The sequence below is a fragment of the Phoenix dactylifera genome, chromosome 18 (assembly GCF_051530095.1).
Source record: "Phoenix dactylifera cultivar Ajwa chromosome 18, Ajwa_hap1_PhDact_Kaust_v1.1, whole genome shotgun sequence".
NCBI lineage: Eukaryota > Viridiplantae > Streptophyta > Magnoliopsida > Arecales > Arecaceae > Phoenix > Phoenix dactylifera.
In genome coordinates this window covers 12,076,694-12,097,757 of record NC_143207.1, presented here as the reverse complement: position 1 = coordinate 12,097,757, position 21,064 = coordinate 12,076,694, and the positions used below count along the sequence as shown (strand labels likewise).

Genomic DNA, 21,064 nt, shown 5'->3' with positions numbered 1-21,064 from the left:
TGTTATCCTGGTTGTGTAGTTCTTTTGTTTGAAACAGTCAATAATATTGCAACAAAAATGGGACTTGCATAGGTTGTCCAAGTTATAGCATGGCAAAAATGAGTTGTTTAAATCAGTTCCGATAGTTTCTATCTTTGTTTGACCTACCTATATACTTCTTATATAATGAAAATTAATATTGAGGATTCTTTAGCCCGAAAGTAGTACATCCAGTGGACCTTTGTGAATTTGATCTCAACTTTTCATGACTTATGTTAAAACTCTCTGACTCTTTAGCTAGTATTTAAACAGCCTAATTTTTTGTTTTTTCCAAAAAAAATAAATAGTCTGGTTTCTAAATATATGAAGTACTAACCACTATTTCATATGATTATAATCTCTAAGATACATAAATGTCATCATAATACCTTTACAATTTCTCTGGGATTTCAATTCATAGTAATCATTATATGACTATTGTATAACAGTGCAGTAGGAATTTTCATTATTTCAAAAAATGACACCCTTATAATGACACTGGCAAGAAAATGGAAAGATCTTCAAAAGAAAATAAAATTACAATAGCCAGATAAATGTATTGCAAAGCTTATGCTATTTTATAGCACTTCATGAACCCCCAAAGTTAGAGCTATTGTGGCTTGTTGAGTCCTTTTTTCATCCATTCTTGAGCCCTAGCAATGAACCCCGTATGGAACTCCATTCTTAATTAGCTGAAAGGTGATGTCTTATTTCTTTTTGTGGACGTGGGCTTTCCCATAATTGTATTGAAAGATGACAGCATGTGGGAATGCATAGCTAGTACAAATAAAATTCTACCGTTAAGTTATTGAATTAAAGTCAAAGTATGAAACCCAGTGACAAGCTAGTACAAATAAAATTCTACCGTTAAGTTATTGAATTAAAGTCAAAGAATGAAACCCAGTGACAATGGTATGCACAATATAATAAAAATGTTTAGTTTTGGCTGGCACTCATGAGCTTAATGGTAAAGTTATTCCTTTTTCTTACTCTAGTTAAGTTTTCTTACTCATGAGCTATTCGTGACGTGCTCTCATATTTTCCTGGCAATAAATACAGATACCTGGCTACTTCAGTATGGGAGGCAAATACATGATGTATGGGAGGCAAATACATGATGTATGTACCAAGGCCATTTGCCCATTCTGAATCTGGACATCACTGAACTCTGAAGCTCTTGCAGTTTTAACTCATTATTAAAAATGTCAAGAAAAGGGTGGTAGGTCCCAACCAGAGAAGAAACCAACAAAGATAGGGGAAAGGAAATGATATTCAGTGGCTCTTCCCAAAGCTCTTCCCAAAGAGAAGAGAAGCCATGCAAAATAGCAAAGATACAGTTCCCTCTTCGGGTGAGAGAAACCCAATACAAGTTAACCAACAGAACAAAGACAAAAACTCCCCTCACTCCCCCTTCCACTTAATTACTCCCGTACAAGGCGAGCCATCGTCCATCACACCCTATCACGTCCCCCCTCTGCTTCGGAATCCATCAGTGCCCTTTTCCCCCACGTCGACGCGGACTACGGGCCATCACACATCGCTCCCATTTCCCCACGACCACTCCGAAGCCCCTCTGGCTCTCCATCCTTCGTCCGCGTGTGATCCGAGCCATCACGCGTCTCCGCCCCTCGTCTCGCGTTCGCTTCAATTGTACTTTTGCTCTTTGAACATGAAGATCCTTTATCGGTTGAAGAAATCCGGATCCGACTGCTGACAATGAAAAACGGAGAAGATAGAGACAAATTATTAGAGCTTTACGAGATCCTTCACCTTCATCTGGCGAATGTCCGGCTGATAGATGCTGACAAAATCTATGAGGCATTCCTCTACAAGAAAAACAGAGCAGAAACAGATAATTACTGTTTCTGCTCTATTTTTCTTGTAGAGGAACGCCTCATAGATTTTGTCAGCATCTACCAGCCGGACATTCGCCAGATGAAGGTGAAGGATCTCGTAAAGCTCTAATAACTTGTCTCTGTCTTCTCCGTTTTCCATTGCCAGCAGCCGGACCCGGGTTTCTTCAACCGATGAAGGACCTTCAGAAGGAAGAGGGCAAAAACCCTTCTACCTTGTCACGCTTCCATCTTAGATCAGCTTTCTTAGCCTCAAATTCTTACCTGGTCAAATATCCATGCCCCTGGTTCATACCCACGATGCCTAAATCGGACAGATCCCTGCAAAATGTATATTTTTTTCAATTTATGCAGCTTTCCCATATGCTATAAGTGAACTATGCATATAAAATCAAGAGAACTATGACAAAAAAAAAGAGTTGGTCATCAGCTGTCATATCTATCACAATTCTGTAATAACAAGGAACATTGCATGAAGTCATCAACTTACTCATTTGGCTTAAGAACAGCAACAGCACCACCAGGCAATGCATAGGAACCATCAGGAGTTGCCATTAACATTGATTTAGGAATGCCAGTTGGGGGTCTCACCCTTTTAACATCATAACTTGGATCACCATTTGTGGGGCAGTGCTGGATAAAATTACCTGAATAAAATTAAAAAAAACTCTTAACATACATTAACTGGCGCTCGCAAATGCTGAAAACAATTAATTACAATGACCTCATTAGTCAACATATTATAAACGTACCTGGCACTTTGCATCTATGACAAACATAGCCTGCTGGAGGTGTCCTTCGCTCCAGCCCACCTCGGCCTTAATTTAATGAGAAAAATGAAAATGTCAGTATCCAGGAAAATGGGAAGATAAAATAAAGTGATACATGCAACATATATCATAAAACTAAGAATTTGACTGCTCTTGCAACAAAAAGTCTACAAAAGAATGGATAGCAAATGTTTTAATCCTAAAATGCATTTGTGGAATCCCTATCATCACAAACATATACAGGAACCAAGAGAGTATATGCTACTTTTAGAGGAATATACATATATAAAGATGCAATTAACCAAATCCTAGTTCAATTTAAAAAGTTAATGTTATTGTGAGGCTCTGAGTGTAAGACAGTCAAAGAAGGAAAATGACACAAGAATAAAAAGCTATACAAAGACGGGAAAAGAGACAAGCATGAAGAGTTCTACAAGTGTTCATGGGCTTACCAAAACCACGACCAGCCATCATCCTCCCACCCATTCCCCTACCAAAGCCTCTTCCAGCACCATAACCTTCTTGTGTTTGACTGCAAAGTTACATTGACCCAGTGAAAAACATTATGTTATAAATGATTCCTCATTGGTAAACAAAATGTGACTGCTATTGCTACTCCATTCTCTCGAACTTCTCTAAACTTTTTAATTTCTAAAAAATAAAACCACTGAAATATAAGAAATATCAATGATCCAATTAAATGTCTCACTGATTCCAGTCAAGGGCAGGTGTGTCAATTAAAGCCTTAATCTTGCTATCCTCATCAACCTTATTTGCAGGAGAAACATCTACCACTGAACAGCTTGACTGAGCAGGAAGGACTTCTGGAATAGCATACAAATCATTACCAAACTCATCCCATTCAGATTCTTCAGGCTGCAAAATGTGATTGAATGTGTATTATCAATATCCTTGCCATCAATCAAAGATGAGAACGTTCAGGAAAGATACACCCATTATCCACTCAAGAATTAAGATAATGGTGGCTGGCACCAATTCAGAATGAAAAAAAAAAAAAATTAAGCACCTAGAGAATCATATTCAAAAATTATTAGTCTTACATATTTCATGGTAGATGGGTCGCCAACCAAAGTGTTACTTGCTGGTGGAAGATCTTCTAACTTATCCTCTACAACTTTTGTCCTGCAGATGGAATGCAAACTTTCAATATCAAAATCCAGTCAGGAAAGTCATCAACATTGTCTCAATTTTTATCTTACAAAATTTGATCCTAATAAAGTTTCAAAATATTTCAGTAACACTACATCCCTCCCACATAACCAAATCTAAAAATCATTAGCAAAAGCATAATGTAAATGCAAATAGAAGAGCTCATCAAATGCTCAAGATTCAGAGTGTGAGATAGTACTCATCTCGTTCCGTAACAATGGGCTTCCATGGCCGTCCTGGGATGCGACAAATCAATACTGATGTATTTTTGGGTATCATAGCAGCTTCGTCTGCATATTCTGAAACCGAAAATGGAAGAACACAGAGTCTATAAAAATCCAGAGTGAGATTAGAGCAACCCACAGTGCTCCCAGCAAAGTAACTCAACAGACACACTATCAATCGAACAGTAGCCACAATCTCACCCCAACTCCATTACCCCTTATCTCTTAATTTTTCAAGCACAATTATCTAAAAATACTCCAATCAATCCTTTTTTTTATTAGTTTTTAGTCTAATGACAATTAATTCTGAATGAACTAAACTATCCTCCTACAAGTAAACTGCATGAATAAACCAATCAAGAGAACCTAGTCTAGAAGAAGAACCAACCTTCATTAGTCTGCGCATTGGAGACCATGAGGTCAAAATCGGTACCCCTTCCCAAATGCTTGGACTCAAAAATTCGTTCTTTCAAATTGGCAACAGATATGAATTGACCCTCAATTAGAATAGATTCGTAATATTTTGCACTTTTAAACTTATAATACACAGCCATTATTTTTTTTTCCCTTTCCGGCCTTCCTCTGATCTAATTGCAGACCAGCTCGACCACAATGAACAAATTGCCCGGAAAAAAGCAGCAAACTGAATTTAAAAGGCCGAAAATTAAAAAGCAGGCCTGATATTAAGGCCTGATACAAGCAATCCTTGATGTCGATAACGCTCAATTATCCCATCAAGAAACGATCTTTCCGGAAGGGAAAAGAGGAAGAGCTCGAGATGAGTTCTCCGCCGACCCCTTTACGTTCCGAACGAATAGAACAGCGATCCCAACAGCAAAGAGCCACGATCCGCAGATAAATCCCCAAGATCGCCGAACGCCCCCAGCCGCTACAAGAGGAGAGAGGCTTCCGCGAAAAGAAAAACCCCTTCGATCAAAGGGATTCAGCCGGAGGAGGAGAGATTGGATCCGAGCTCACTAGACCGTCATCGCCAGAGCAGAATCGCCCGAAGCCGCGGCGCATCCGAGGATCCCCCGAACAACCACTCCAACCGGGAAAATCGAGAAGAGAACGAAGAAACGACGGCTTCTACGATCGAGAGAACCCCAAATCGAACGGCAGAGGGACCTGGATGGATCAACCGGGGAAGGATCCGTAGAGAACTCAAAGCGATGGACAGATTTAAGGGGTGGAATCGGATCGAAGAGAGAGGATGGGGAGTTAAAAAAAGGGGTTAGGGTTAGGGATTCCCCGATCCTCCCCCTCTATTTCTCCAGCGCTCGGAGATGAAGAGGTGGGGAGCGGAAAGAGGGAATCCGGTTTCCTTTATAGAGCATCCCGGCGGCAGGCTTACCTTAATTTTTCACCAAAAAAAAAATCCTTACTTTACCAAAGAGGTGGGGCCCAGAGCAAAATGGTAGAGAATAGAGGCCACTGGAATGGAGATGCAGGCCTCCTTGTCCTTTTCCATTTGGGCTGGGTCTTGCAGGAGTTTAGATGGGACTCTGAGATGATTAGGGTTTCAACTTTAGATTAGAAGAAGGAATAGAGGACTCATGTTGTCACTTGGTTTGGCAATCCATTATGTTCTATTGGATTGTAAGTATTTGTAGTTGTGTTATTGAATTGCATTTGGTTGTAAAGCCAATGACTATTATCTGCGACACCAAGTTTGGCAAAAAGTTGTGAACATCAAGGTCATGTATATTGGCATGACAACATTGCCTGCTTTGGTATTGCAAGAGTACTAGTTTCATGCAAGTCAAAAGTGTTGGATTAGTAAAGCACGACATCGGGTTATTGTAATGACTTGGTGGGTGAATGAGGCATTTCCCATACATAAAATAATTGCTCTTTTGATGCTTTCTAAGATCCATGCACACCGAGTCATATGAATTATGCATGTTGTGCATGACTAAATGTGGATGGCATGCCCTCACAAACAACAACAACAAAAACAAATGAATTATACATGTTTCTCAACATGCTTTGCTATGTATTATAAAACTTACCACAAAAGCATGTTGCCTCACACCATCACAAACCCCCCCCCCCCCCCCAACCAACAAAAATACGAAGAAGAAATCTCCTTCACCATTTTAAACTCGAAAAATAGTTTATCGAGCCTCAAAAGTATGCTTGGGCTTGGGTTGATCAACTTGGATTATAAGGCAAAACATAATGCATATTTAGATAGAGCCCCACATGTAGTGAATTTGCTGACCACTTATTATGTCTACAGAGATCATCTTTATCAAGTCATTCCACTCATAAAAAAAATTCAAAATTTAGAATCCTTCTTTATTGGTAGGTTTAGTTCAATTGGTTCGATATTGTAATCAAAAGTATGAGTTCATTATTTTATTGAGTCTAAACAATTTTGTCTAATCATGACTTGTACATAAAACAAGCCTATTTTAGCTTGAAGCAAGACATGTAAGAACTATTATAACTAATGAATGCTTGGAAGAATGAACATTTATAAAGAATCAATGGAACTGTAGACTAAACTATTGCATCTACCACATAATGTCATTTTATTTTTAACTGCCTTTCTTCTCTACATGTTGTAAATATTCACCCATGATTACATCCATCTACACTATGCCTATGAATATATGTGCATATTTTGGTCAACTATTTTATCTTATCTGATAAGTAATTATACTACTAGTTTCTCATGTAATATAGCAAATAAACCACTACGAGAAACTTAAAATTGAAAAAGAAAAAAAAAGATCAAGGAGTATCATGTGCATGTAATGTTATAGCTGTAACATTGTGTATATTAGCTTTCGCATAACACCATTAAAATTCTTATCTTTCAATTCCATTTAAACCACAAACAGCAAGCCTTGAACACATAAATTCCACAGCATAATTTTCATAAAATTACCAAACACCATTCTAGGACCTAGAAGCTGAAATCTCCTCAGCTGCCTAACACAGTTATCTTGTTCATGTGCGCAAATGCGTGTGCGTGCGTCCGTGTGTGTATATACACATTAAGCAACACTTCAGTTTGGCATTGCAAAAACATCAACAAATTCAGAAAAATGAAAAAAAAAAAACAGAACTAAAGAGTAACCATTTGAATTACCTTTCATTGAGTCGGCCCATTTCACGCTTCCATCTTAGATCAGCTTTCTTAGCCTCAAATTCTTACCTGGTCAAATATCCATGCCCCTGGTTCATACCCACGATGCCTAAATCGGACAGATCCCTGCAAAATGTATATTTTTTTCAATTTATGCAGCTTTCCCATATGCTATAAGTGAACTATGCATATAAAATCAAGAGAACTATGACAAAAAAAAGAGTTGGTCATCAGCTGTCATATCTATCACAATTCTGTAATAACAAGGAACATTGCATGAAGTCATCAACTTACTCATTTGGCTTAAGAACAGCAACAGCACCACCAGGCAATGCATAGGAACCATCAGGAGTTGCCATTAACATTGATTTAGGAATGCCAGTTGGGGGTCTCACCCTTTTAACATCATAACTTGGATCACCATTTGTGGGGCAGTGCTGGATAAAATTACCTGAATAAAATTAAAAAAAACTCTTAACATACATTAACTGGCGCTCGCAAATGCTGAAAACAATTAATTACAATGACCTCATTAGTCAACATATTATAAACGTACCTGGCACTTTGCATCTATGACAAACATAGCCTGCTGGAGGTGTCCTTCGCTCCAGCCCACCTCGGCCTTAATTTAATGAGAAAAATGAAAATGTCAGTATCCAGGAAAATGGGAAGATAAAATAAAGTGATACATGCAACATATATCATAAAACTAAGAATTTGACTGCTCTTGCAACAAAAAGTCTACAAAAGAATGGATAGCAAATGTTTTAATCCTAAAATGCATTTGTGGAATCCCTATCATCACAAACATATACAGGAACCAAGAGAGTATATGCTACTTTTAGAGGAATATACATATATAAAGATGCAATTAACCAAATCCTAGTTCAATTTAAAAAGTTAATGTTATTGTGAGGCTCTGAGTGTAAGACAGTCAAAGAAGGAAAATGACACAAGAATAAAAAGCTATACAAAGACGGGAAAAGAGACAAGCATGAAGAGTTCTACAAGTGTTCATGGGCTTACCAAAACCACGACCAGCCATCATCCTCCCACCCATTCCCCTACCAAAGCCTCTTCCAGCACCATAACCTTCTTGTGTTTGACTGCAAAGTTACATTGACCCAGTGAAAAACATTATGTTATAAATGATTCCTCATTGGTAAACAAAATGTGACTGCTATTGCTACTCCATTCTCTCGAACTTCTCTAAACTTTTTAATTTCTAAAAAATAAAACCACTGAAATATAAGAAATATCAATGATCCAATTAAATGTCTCACTGATTCCAGTCAAGGGCAGGTGTGTCAATTAAAGCCTTAATCTTGCTATCCTCATCAACCTTATTTGCAGGAGAAACATCTACCACTGAACAGCTTGACTGAGCAGGAAGGACTTCTGGAATAGCATACAAATCATTACCAAACTCATCCCATTCAGATTCTTCAGGCTGCAAAATGTGATTGAATGTGTATTATCAATATCCTTGCCATCAATCAAAGATGAGAACGTTCAGGAAAGATACACCCATTATCCACTCAAGAATTAAGATAATAATGGTGGCTGGCACCAATTCAGAATGAAAAAAAAAAAAATTAAGCACCTAGAGAATCATATTCAAAAATTATTAGTCTTACATATTTCATGGTAGATGGGTCGCCAACCAAAGTGTTACTTGCTGGTGGAAGATCTTCTAACTTATCCTCTACAACTTTTGTCCTGCAGATGGAATGCAAACTTTCAATATCAAAATCCAGTCAGGAAAGTCATCAACATTGTCTCAATTTTTATCTTACAAAATTTGATCCTAATAAAGTTTCAAAATATTTCAGTAACACTACATCCCTCCCACATAACCAAATCTACAAATCATTAGCAAAAGCATAATGTAAATGCAAATAGAAGAGCTCATCAAATGCTCAAGATTCAGAGTGTGAGATAGTACTCATCTCGTTCCGTAACAATGGGCTTCCATGGCCGTCCTGGGATGCGACAAATCAATACTGATGTATTTTTGGGTATCATAGCAGCTTCGTCTGCATATTCTGAAACCGAAAATGGAAGAACACAGAGTCTATAAAAATCCAGAGTGAGATTAGAGCAACCCACAGTGCTCCCAGCAAAGTAACTCAACAGACACACTATCAATCGAACAGTAGCCACAATCTCACCCCAACTCCATTACCCCTTATCTCTTAATTTTTCAAGCACAATTATCTAAAAATACTCCAATCAATCCTTTTTTTTATTAGTTTTTAGTCTAATGACAATTAATTCTGAATGAACTAAACTATCCTCCTACAAGTAAACTGCATGAATAAACCAATCAAGAGAACCTAGTCTAGAAGAAGAACCAACCTTCATTAGTCTGCGCATTGGAGACCATGAGGTCAAAATCGGTACCCCTTCCCAAATGCTTGGATTCAAAAATTCGTTCTTTCAAATTGGCAACAGATATGAATTGACCCTCAATTAGAATAGATTCGTAATATTTTGCACTTTTAAACTTATAATACACAACCATTATTTTTTTTTCCCTTTCCGGACTTCCTCTGATCTAATTGCAGACCAGCTCGACCACAATGAACAAATTGCCCGGAAAAAAGCAGCAAACTGAATTTAAAAGGCCGAAAATTAAAAAGCAGGCCTGATATTAAGGCCTGATACAAGCAATCCTTGATGTCGATAACGCTCAATTATCCCATCAAGAAACGATCTTTCCGGAAGGGAAAAGAGGAAGAGCTCGAGATGAGTTCTCCGCCGACCCCTTTACGTTCCGAACGAATAGAACAGCGATCCCAACAGCAAAGAGCCACGATCCGCAGATAAATCCCCAAGATCGCCGAACGCCCCCAGCCGCTACAAGAGGAGAGAGGCTTCCGCGAAAAGAAAAACCCCTTCGATCAAAGGGATTCAGCCGGAGGAGGAGAGATTGGATCCGAGCTCACTAGACCGTCATCGCCAGAGCAGAATCGCCCGAAGCCGCGGCGCATCCGAGGATCCCCCGAACAACCACTCCAACCGGGAAAATCGAGAAGAGAACGAAGAAACGACGGCTTCTACGATCGAGAGAACCCCAAATCGAACGGCAGAGGGACCTGGATGGATCAACCGGGGAAGGATCCGTAGAGAACTCAAAGCGATGGACAGATTTAAGGGGTGGAATCAGATCGAAGAGAGAGGATGGGGAGTTAAAAAAAGGGGTTAGGGTTAGGGATTCCCCGATCCTCCCCCTCTATTTCTCCAGCGCTCGGAGATGAAGAGGTGGGGAGCGGAAAGAGGGAATCCGGTTTCCTTTATAGAGCATCCCGGCGGCAGGCTTACCTTAATTTTTCACCAAAAAAAAAAATCCTTACTTTACCAAAGAGGTGGGGCCCAGAGCAAAATGGTAGAGAATAGAGGCCACTGGAATGGAGATGCAGGCCTCCTTGTCCTTTTCCATTTGGGCTGGGTCTTGCAGGAGTTTAGATGGGACTCTGAGATGATTAGGGTTTCAACTTTAGATTAGAAGAAGGAATAGAGGACTCATGTTGTCACTTGGTTTGGCAATCCATTATGTTCTATTGGATTGTAAGTATTTGTAGTTGTGTTATTGAATTGCATTTGGTTGTAAAGCCAATGACTATTATCTGCGACACCAAGTTTGGCAAAAAGTTGTGAACATCAAGGTCATGTATATTGGCATGACAACATTGCATGCTTTGGTATTGCAAGAGTACTAGTTTCATGCAAGTCAAAAGTGTTGGATTAGTAAAGCACGACATCGGGTTATTGTAATGACTTGGTGGGTGAATGAGGCATTTCCCATACATAAAATAATTGCTCTTTTGATGCTTTCTAAGATCCATGCACACCGAGTCATATGAATTATGCATGTTGTGCATGACTAAATGTGGATGGCATGCCCTCACAAACAACAACAACAAAAACAAATGAATTATACATGTTTCTCAACATGCTTTGCTATGTATTATAAAACTTACCACAAAAGCATGTTGCCTCACACCATCACAAACCCCCCCCCCCCCAACCAACAAAAATACGAAGAAGAAATCTCCTTCACCATTTTAAACTCGAAAAATAGTTTATCGAGCCTCAAAAGTATGCTTGGGCTTGGGTTGATCAACTTGGATTATAAGGCAAAACATAATGCATATTTAGATAGAGCCCCACATGTAGTGAATTTGCTGACCACTTATTATGTCTACAGAGATCATCTTTATCAAGTCATTCCACTCATAAAAAAAATTCAAAATTTAGAATCCTTCTTTATTGGTAGGTTTAGTTCAATTGGTTAGATATTGTAATCAAAAGTATGAGTTCATTATTTTATTGAGTCTAAACAATTTTGTCTAATCATGACTTGTACATAAAACAAGCCTATTTTAGCTTGAAGCAAGACATGTAAGAACTATTATAACTAATAAATGCTTGGAAGAATGAACATTTATAAAGAATCAATGGAACTGTAGACCATGATGATAGAGATGAAAGAAGAAGAAGAAGAATTGTAGATTGAGTGTTTGTCTACTCTCCTTTTGAAAGGATCAAGATCTTTTGTTTTACCAACTCAAAGTCGATAATGGACATTCTAAATTAAGAATACATAACATTGATCATGATATACATTAAGAAACCAAAAATCATGTTTCTTTGAAACCTCCTAACCATTCATCAAATAGCACAACCATCAACAGTTATAATAGTATTAATGTAGCAATGATATATGTAATAACTTATCTAAGCGGCTCATAACCAAAGTCTATACTCATTATTATATTTTACTAGTGGCTTCATCAACAATGACAAATTCTTGATCGAATTATAAACCTAGATTTGAGTTTGCTTTAGCACATTCAATTGTCTCCAATAATTATGAAAAAGATTTAGTAGCCCAATCCAAACATAAAAATTCAAATTACTAGTGTTTTCCACCAATATGAATGCTCTATAACCTTAAAAATAAAATAAAATAAAATCTATTAATAGAAATATACCTATTTATAGTATCCAAAAATGCCAATTACCTATATAATCCACATATAGATTCAACCACGAAGAACACTCCTTTTTGAAAATCTTTCTTAGTTCACTTTAGTACTATGAAAGATCCACATACAAATTCCACTTTAATACTATGAAACTCTTTCTTAGGCGATAAACTAGAATACGTGATCTACATATAGTTTCATTAGAGGTTATTGCCTCACAACTTCTTGCTAATAAATCCAAAATTTGCAACCGAACAATTAATAATAGAACAAGAACGTTATCATGGTTTGCACCCGCATCAAGTTTGGGATTCCAAATCACTTAAATGACGATTGAATAAGTACATATGGCATAATTAACCTACTAATGTAACACTATAATCCATAGCCAAAACCTCTTGCACTCATCTTAGGTCAACCCACTTATTGAAATTAGAAACATATATCATCTAGCCCTTCAGTACTCATCGTTTGCCAAACCCCATGCATAAATGTTATCACAATACCTAGCGATCCTAAACCTAGGCTCTGAATCTATTCTGTTACTTTTGTCATATCCCTAGTGATCATAACCTTAAGCTCTAATACAACTTTTGTCACAGTCCCTAGTGATCTTAAATCTATGCTCTGACACCACTTCTATCATGCTCCAAACCTATCATCCAGGTCGACCACATGACACAACTTGCATACTCCTTAGGACAAGGCTCTTCAGAACATGTAAAGCTTGAAGATTCATTGCAACCTCAATATTAGTAAATAATAATGATCTCGATTCATAACAAGTAATAAACTTGTACAATTTCAAAATTCAATCATCTAACTGGTATCAACCTATTTATCATTTCACCCATGATCCTAACCATAACCAAGTACTAAGAATTCTGCAACTCTAAAAAGAAAAGAAAAAAGTTAGTGTGAGCTTTACAGCCTAGTAAGATTCTCTGCCCATCTGTACCAATATAATATTATAATTTGAGAATAGTAATAAACGATATCAAAATGAAAACATAAATTATGGTACCTCTTTTCAAACATTCAGTATCACTCAATTAAACTGACAAATATCTGCATAAACATACATCAAATATTTGGCTTATCAAAAGGGATATATATATCACAAATACCAACAACCAAAACATTTTATTTAGCATTGGTTTCATATGTCTTATCATCCATTTCTTATTATCTCAATTCTAGGTTCTATAATAATTTACTTTCCAGCTTTGGACTAACCAAGATCATGTCTGAGTCCATGACTGATAAACAAAGTTTTTATGCATAAGCTCGTGGAGGCTACCCCACGTATAAGCTTGTGGAGGCTGTTCTACGTATAAGCTTATGGAGGCCATCTCATGCATAAGCTCATTGAGGCCGTCCCACACATAACCCCGTGAAGGCTATCCACATGACGAGTTAGTCCAAACCGCTTCTTATCTATCTGATTTTATACGTTATTCTTGTCAAATCAACTCTAATTAAATAATGTATTTCTCATAATTTCAAAATAATATGAATTAGAATTTATATAATTATAACTTCAATAGCTGATATCCATATATAATAACACATAAATATGTTCATATCTGAAAATCAAATAAAACATATCTCATACAAAACAAAATTTGTTGATGCAAATCTCACGATATAAACCCAGCGATACAAACCAATCAATCAGTATAAATCCAACCCGTCCTTGACCAAACATTAATATAAGAAATAAATCAATCATTGTTAGTTTCCTATTTTGGAGCTCTAATATCTAAATTACTCTTAAATCTAATTTTTCTTTCCTACCTAATTTGAGATTAAATAAATAAATAAGAAATTAGGGTTCTACCTTGATTGAAGAACTAGAGTATAAAATTCTTTTGTTCTTCTTCTTGTTTGAATGACTGCACCCCCAATCAATCTGTATAAATCCAACCCGTCCTTGACCAAACATTAGTATAAGAAATAAATCAATCATTGTTAGTTTCCTATTTCGGAGCTCTAATATCTAAATTACAGTTAAATCTAATTTTTCTTTCCTACCTAATTTGAGATTAAATAAATAAATAAGAAATTAGGGTTCTACCTTGATTGAAGAACTAGAGTATAAAATTCTTTTGTTCTTCTTCTTGTTTGAATGACTGCACCCCCATACATAACCAAGGCTGACCATAAAGTAGATATGCATATGAAGAAAAATGAGGCCGGTCGGGTGGCGGTGGCGAGTAGTCAGATTCGGTCAGCATAATGTATCCCAATTCATCTGATCAAGAAATCGGTCTCTGATCAAAGCAAATGTAACATGTCATATTTTTAGATAACCGACGAAGGTCGGAGTGGAGGAAAGACATGGCCAGTTAGGTAGTAACATCAGACGACTCCGGTTGATCTGATCTAGGTAATCTCACTAGTCCAATTATAAACCTAGAGTCAGACTATAGTATAGATAGCTCAAGAAAGATTAATGATGATGAAATTAAACTGTGCTTGGCAAGTGCTGCGGTGGGGGCTGACATGCTGCATAGCTACTCAAGGCAATCACAACAATGGTGCTCTAAGACTGTCTACAAGGTTGACCAAAGAACATGGAGAGGAACAAAAGAGGGAGAAGGATTCTCTACTGGATCCGCTTAGAAGCAAACAAAAGAGAGAGGAAGACAAGAGAGAAAGGAAGAGATAGAAAAGAGAAAGAAAAGTGGAAACTCTTTCCTTCTTTCTCAAAATAGGGAGGTTAGAGGTTGATCTAGATGGAGGCGACACTGGCGATCGGCTGCATCATCGTTGGCCTAATGTCTGGCCACTGGTGACAACCACAACAACATCAACGACTGTGTTGGTCAGCAGTGAATGAAGTCTAAATAGGGAAGGTTTGGTAACTTGAACTAGGGTGGAAGAGAGCCGGCATCAGTGGCAACTAGCACCTGCCACAGGCTCAGCCTCCAGTGAGGCTGCGATGGCGGCAGAGACAGCGGTAATGACAAGGTGGAAGAAAGAGAATAGAAAAACAATACAATGGTCAGCCTAAAACATGAACCGGAGCCTCACTCAGCTCAAATCACTCGCCGGCGGTCGAAGTTCCACCATGCGGGTCAAGGAGAGTCCCATGAAGACTTGGCCGAAGGTCCGACTGGCCATCATAAAAAATATCAAAGTAAGAAGGGGTAGATCACAAAAATAGGGGATTTGCTCCCGTTTCCAAGTTCGATGATCTCATGATGAGATCTCGGCTGGCAACGATGGCTCGATGAACGATGAGGTCAGGAGAGGTAGGGGTGTGGTAGCACAACTCCGGCGAGGCCCTGAGAAGAATGACAGCGAGGAAAAATGATGGTTGAGCGAGAGCGAATCTTTTTTTTTCTTCTTTCTGGCAACGACGAACCACTGACCCCTCGAGAGGGTAGAAGCTCGGCTTATAGGCAATGGAGGCTCCCCCCTACTTTTTTTGTTGGACCTATTTTAGCAATGGGCCAGGCCTTACACTATATCTTTTTTATTGAATATTATTTTAAAATTTTCTACCAGGTATACTTTACAGATAGGAATTTATTTTTGTATGTTAGAGAGACTAATGTAATTAAGATGCCTCACAATCCACCCAACTAAAATTATTGGCCACTTGTACTTACATTAAAAAGTAATAGGAAAAATTCTTAGGGAATAACCTTACGCTTTAGGTTATGCTATAAGAAATTTTGGAATAGATCCTAGTAAGCTATAAGATACTACCATAAGACATAAGCTTGGGCATAACCTTGAATCTGCATTAAGATTTATTTAATGGAGAGTGGAAATAACCTTACACTTTAAGGTACCTTATGAAGCCCTTCGCCTGGAGACATTGACTAACCAGCAAGAAGCCAATTGATACTTCCACTGTATATCAGCTCTTTTCATACAGAAATGGAATTGTTATTCATCTGCGTAATTTGCTGGAAGACACCAAATGGTACTTCCACTGCATTTAGATAGGTTGGAGAAAAAGACCTATCTGAGAAAATCAGAAATCTACACTGGCAAGCAAGAAGTCCAACCATTCAATCTGGCCAAAAAGGAAGGTAGGTTGGTTTTCGCCACTCGAACACATTTCGCCACCAGCTTTTCCTTAATTTTCATTCAAGGGTAGCAGTAAGGGTCTGGTTGTCTGCTAGGATTGGAGAGCTTCTAATCTTCTACAGACACGAAATCATATGTAGCCTAGTTGTTTTATATATACAAGTTGTTTAATGGACTTATGGGGGGCTAGTTAGAGTAATCGACCTGAAAGATCATGCATATGGTTGCATATTGAACGCTTACGAGAAAAGTAACATTTGCATAAGAAAGTCACAAGAAAAGAAATAGTTCGTGAACCATGAACTGGAACTCATTCTGATCTAACAAGCTTGCACATCAAACTTCAACAACCACTCTATGAGGTCATACTTGCATCACTAGGTGCAAAGAAAATTAATCCTACTAGAAATTTCACAGTTGGGAAAGCACTTTTAACAATCTGCATCTCAAGAAATGTAAGTAATATGCTCGTCCTTTAAGATCATGTGTTAATGGTCTCATCTGATCCATCTCTACTGGGTTAGACAGTAGCCTACAACAATGAAAAACACGATTCCCCTTGAAATATATGTTTTCATGCTAACAGAAGTACAATTGAAGCAATTTGGCACAAAATTGCGATTTTCCAAGAGCAGGATTTCATGTTCAAAGAGACGTAGTGGGGAACTGGAGTGTCCCTTTTCTTGACATTTTTAATAATGAGTTAAAACTGCAAGAGCTTCAGAGTTCAGTGATGTCCAGATTCAGAATGGGCAAATGGCCTTGGTACATACATCATGTATTTGCCTCCCATACTAAAGTAGCCAGGTATCTGTATTTATTGCCAGGAAAATATGAGAGCACGTGCCAATAATAGCTCCTCCTTTTCACGGATTGGAAATCTTATGTACTTCCACCAATTGCCTTCAAGAATTTTAATATAAAGCATGTGGCGTTGAAGAGTTTTGCTACAAGATTCGGCTTGAAGGCAATTTTCATATAACAAATTCATAAGGTCATCTTAGTCAAGAGAGTGAATTTAATAAATAGAAGCATATTGTTTCTCCCATCTAATTTTATTTGAACGTATAATGCACGTCAGGAAAAGATTTGAGGATTATTTTGGACTCCGTGAGGGTTCTATGTTTTCTTAATAAATATTACTTCAAAATGATCCACCAGGTATTCTTAACTGCAGGGTTTATTTCTCTTTGGGAGAGATACTAATATTTGGGGAGCAGGCACACGCATCTATACTCCGTGTAAATAAAAAATGGCTACACGCATTGCAATTAAGATGCTTCCTAATCCACCTAGCTAAAATTATTGGCCATTTGTAATTATATTAAGAATATTAAGAAAAATTGCTCAGCTACTACTTATCGAGGAAAAAAAAATCTGCTGACATAAAAATTAGAGATTAAAAAAGATATCTTACTCTAATGAGCATTGAAAACGTTAAATAATATTTTTTTTAGAAAAACCGAAGAGCCAAAAGGCCCCTTTTTTTTATGTTTTCTCCCTCCTTAACTAACAAGCTACATATCTTACTGATAATACTAATATTTCCTCATTTGCCCACTAAAATAGAATTTTATATTATTTGTTTTAGTTTTCTTGTATATATCAATTTTGCTCTAAACTTGATTTTGTTTTTCTTGTTGTAATTGGCATTCCATATATTGCAAGTGAGCCTATATTCCACATAGTTTGTTTGGATTTTCCAAAATTTTTTGCTTCTTAAAACTTCCTTGATAATTCCAAACTAACACTTCGTTCTGCTATCCTCTATTAGCAATCTAAGATCTTCAAAGCGTGCAAAGTCAGGCCATTTCCACCCTATAACCAAAGCATATAATTTAATTTTCACAACCTACCATAAACGGTTATGCCAAACTTCAAAGATAAAGACCACATTGCCTCATTATATGCAGGGGCGGCCCAATGCATTTGGAGGCCTAAGGCGAACTTGCTAAGAAAGGCCTTTTTTTATTTTTTATTTTAAATAATAAAAAAATTTTAATAAGTGCAATATACTTTAGGAACCGTCTATTTACCAACCATTTGAAGTTACTAAGAAGGGTAGAAACTTATTTTTCTAATAAAAGCTTATGCTATCACTAGTGTTGGCGCCATCCTCACTTCACACCTCAACTCTCACATACAGGCACAGAATGAAAAACTAACAGCAGCAGCAAGGACAATAATCTTCAATTAATAAGCTATCAGAGAAAATACATACCTTATCCTGTGCAAGCAGAGGAAGATGTAGAAGAATTTCAAGTGGCTCTGTATCCACCGCCATCACAACAAACTCGGAGATGCCCCTGTTCAGAGTCTTCGTCACTGTGCAGTCAAAGAATTAAAACCCAAATATAGATGTTCAACATAAATATAAGTAGCCGAAAAAAATCAAAAATGCAAACTTTTTCCTTCCCGATGCATCAAAATTCAGACTTTTTAAAGAAAAGCAACAGAGAGAGAAGCAGAGGGATGTTTGTGTATATATATATATGGGCGAGAGTGGCAACCTTCATTAGTTTTCTTCTTGAGCTGCTTTTAGTTCGCTGCTTGCTGGACGAGATCGGAGATACAGTATGGTTATCATCAGCTGAGCATCGGCCAAAGGGTACGCCTTTGGATTCACAACCTCGACGCTCTATAAGTGATAGAAATAGAGAACGAATAGAAAAAACTAAAACAATCTAATTTACAAAGGGAAACAATGATACATATAAAAACCAGTACAAAACAAAGACAGAAAAGAGAAGATTACAGGGAAGCGAGATCGTGCAGGTGAGGGCAGACCGCTGCTTCTGGACGTTCGCAGACTTCTGCAGGCGTGTGATACCTTCCAGGCTACACATGTTTACAGGGAAGCGAATTGTGCAGCTGATTGGGTCGCTTCCTATGCGGCTCATCACATCGGGGATTTTATCTTGAGGGATTCCGACACAGTGCCGGAATCCCTTTCAGCTTTACTTGCTTCAGATTTTGCAGGCCGTATCCACACCCGTAGGGTGTGAGCCGCCGTTGTACCAAAAAAAAAAAAAAAAAAAAAAAAAGAGAAGATTAAAAGAGTTCTCAAGGAAGAAAAATACGACCGAAAACGCTAAAAAAATAGAAAGAAAACAACGGTCCAAGGGCGAGAAGGGAGAAGAGAGTGGAGGAACAGATCTATCACCATTTTTTTCATTGTGGATGGAGCCCCCCAAGAGAGAGGGATATTCGACTGTTGTCCTCTGCTCTCGGCGAAAGGGAGAGAGAGAGAGAGCATTGTATATCATGCGAGATAAATGCCATTTATTTTTCTATGAATAAACTTTCCCAACAGCTACCCACCTCTCTGAGCTCTCTCTCCCAGGAGAACGAGTATTAAAATGCCTCACATGGGCTCTCCAAAGCAAAAAAAATATTTCCGAACAAAACCATCAAGAAAGCTAAAGCTCGAACGATCTGAGGCTCTAAGCTATACTCCAAACACATCAGCTTTCCATTTTCCAACGAGACAAGATCTAAATCCACGGAGAGATCTTCCATTTCCAATATGTAACAGGATTAGGGATTTAGAATTTATGGTACAGAGTGGACTCACGACGAAGGCGAAGACGGTGCGGTGAAGCACAGAAGCAGAAGAGGAGGACGATGAGGTGAGGACTGAGGACTAGCCATGGTCGGCGGTACTCCTTGTAAGTTGTAACCCCGGTGGCCGGCCGGAGATGACCTCGCCCGCTCGCCGACGCCCTTGTTGATCACGACGAAGGTGAAGACGGTGAAGCAGAACTGCGGAAGAGGAGGACGATGAGGAGGCAAGGAGCAGAGGAGGAAGATACAGGAGAGCTGAAGAGGTAGAGGCGTAGAGCCAGAGGAGCCAGAGGCGTAGGTTTATAGCTTTTTGCCGTGGGCGATGGGATTGGGACTGGCGAACAGCGACTCCGGACTCACACCCTTTGACCCTCCTTTTCACACGTCTTTGTCGAGAGCCGTTGCTCTGCGACTGCAATTATAGCCGTTGCTCTGCGACTGCAATTCACTCATGTAGTGTAGATACGGGTTTGGGCGGGGGCCTTCCTATGGGCGGAGCCTTAGGCCTAGGTCGCTTAAGCTTGGGCCGGCCCTGGTTATGTGCGATTCTACATACCACAAGATTCTCAAAAGTTGTGGTGTTATCATGCTACACAATCACTGCAAGCCACAAATCTTTGAGATCCTAAAAACATTATTTATCGAATCATTTATTTCTCTTTGTATCTATCCACTTCTTTTTCCTTGCCAGCCTTGTTATCAGTGTCGAGTTTCAAATTTTGAAGGCCCTTGGTTATCTTGCTCTCTTGATATTTTTGATTTTTGGCAGGCAAAACTCCATGAGTGCGCTTGTCCATCCAAGCCACCTCCTAAACCACCTCCTGCTTTGTGCTTTGATACTCGGCAAATCTTATGGGACTGGCCGGCCTCCACTTTGGTGCTCAACGAAGCAACCCTTGACTGCAAGTGAGACGCGGAAATAAATAAATGCTAGATAAACATAAAATAGAATAAAATAAAGGAGGATGGGAAATATTTTATAGCTTGTGTAAACCAATGTAATCAGGGGCAGCCCAATACATTTGGAGGCCTAAGACAGATTCAGTGAATGAGGCCTTTTTTTTAATAATAATTTTTTTTAATAAATATAAAATACTTAGAAAAAAGATATAAAAATAGATAGTTATCAAGTACATTATTTCTAAAAAATGCATGTATGAAACAAAGACAGATAAAAAGCTTTTTTAGTTTAATATAATTTTTGAATGAAAGCACGAAAAAGTAATTATGCTTAAAGAAGGGCCATAAAATTGATTAAAAAACTGAGATAATGCTTGGGTTATCCCATGGCACTTCATGGTCAAGGTAAAGGAAAGAATTTGTCCCGGAAAGA

At 38.3% G+C, this 21,064-nt stretch overlaps 2 protein-coding genes across 2 annotated transcripts; both read right to left on the bottom strand.

The window, feature by feature from the left end:
• Nucleotides 1–1,884: 1,884 nt before the first annotated feature.
• LOC149750926 (E3 ubiquitin ligase PQT3-like) lies at nucleotides 1,885–7,258 on the bottom strand. The gene is made up of 8 exons (XM_088714028.2): nucleotides 7,136–7,258; nucleotides 4,011–4,110; nucleotides 3,703–3,784; nucleotides 3,351–3,517; nucleotides 3,094–3,173; nucleotides 2,624–2,689; nucleotides 2,362–2,518; nucleotides 1,885–2,192 (listed from the first exon to the last, which is right to left on the bottom strand). Exons 1-8 carry the CDS (start codon nucleotides 7,140–7,142, stop codon nucleotides 2,132–2,134), a joined length of 720 nt encoding a protein of 239 aa, XP_088570154.1. The 5' UTR covers nucleotides 7,143–7,258; the 3' UTR covers nucleotides 1,885–2,131.
• LOC103699329 (E3 ubiquitin ligase PQT3-like) lies at nucleotides 7,135–20,080 on the bottom strand. Its single transcript, XM_088714029.2, has 10 exons — nucleotides 18,923–20,080; nucleotides 18,678–18,805; nucleotides 18,389–18,492; nucleotides 9,078–9,177; nucleotides 8,770–8,851; nucleotides 8,416–8,582; nucleotides 8,159–8,238; nucleotides 7,689–7,754; nucleotides 7,427–7,583; nucleotides 7,135–7,258 (listed from the first exon to the last, which is right to left on the bottom strand). Exons 4-10 carry the CDS (start codon nucleotides 9,155–9,157, stop codon nucleotides 7,198–7,200), a joined length of 693 nt encoding a protein of 230 aa, XP_088570155.1. The 5' UTR covers nucleotides 9,158–9,177; nucleotides 18,389–18,492; nucleotides 18,678–18,805; nucleotides 18,923–20,080; the 3' UTR covers nucleotides 7,135–7,197.
• Between the last annotated feature and the right edge of the window lie 984 nt (nucleotides 20,081–21,064).

Excerpts from the sequence above, each read along its gene's own strand:
- LOC103699329 (XM_088714029.2), bottom strand. The coding sequence starts at position 9,157 with ATGATACCCAAAAATACATCAGTATTGATTTGTCGCATCCCAGGACGG. Across the intron at positions 7,584-7,688 it reads TCATAGATGCAAAGTGCCAG|GTAATTTTATCCAGCACTGC; the intron begins GTACGTTTATAA and ends AATTTTATTCAG. Across the intron at positions 7,259-7,426 it reads GCTGTTCTTAAGCCAAATGA|GGATCTGTCCGATTTAGGCA; the intron begins GTAAGTTGATGA and ends TACATTTTGCAG.
- LOC149750926 (XM_088714028.2), bottom strand. Across the intron at positions 3,518-3,702 it reads ACCCATCTACCATGAAATAT|CCTGAAGAATCTGAATGGGA; the intron begins GTAAGACTAATA and ends CACATTTTGCAG. Across the intron at positions 2,519-2,623 it reads TCATAGATGCAAAGTGCCAG|GTAATTTTATCCAGCACTGC; the intron begins GTACGTTTATAA and ends AATTTTATTCAG.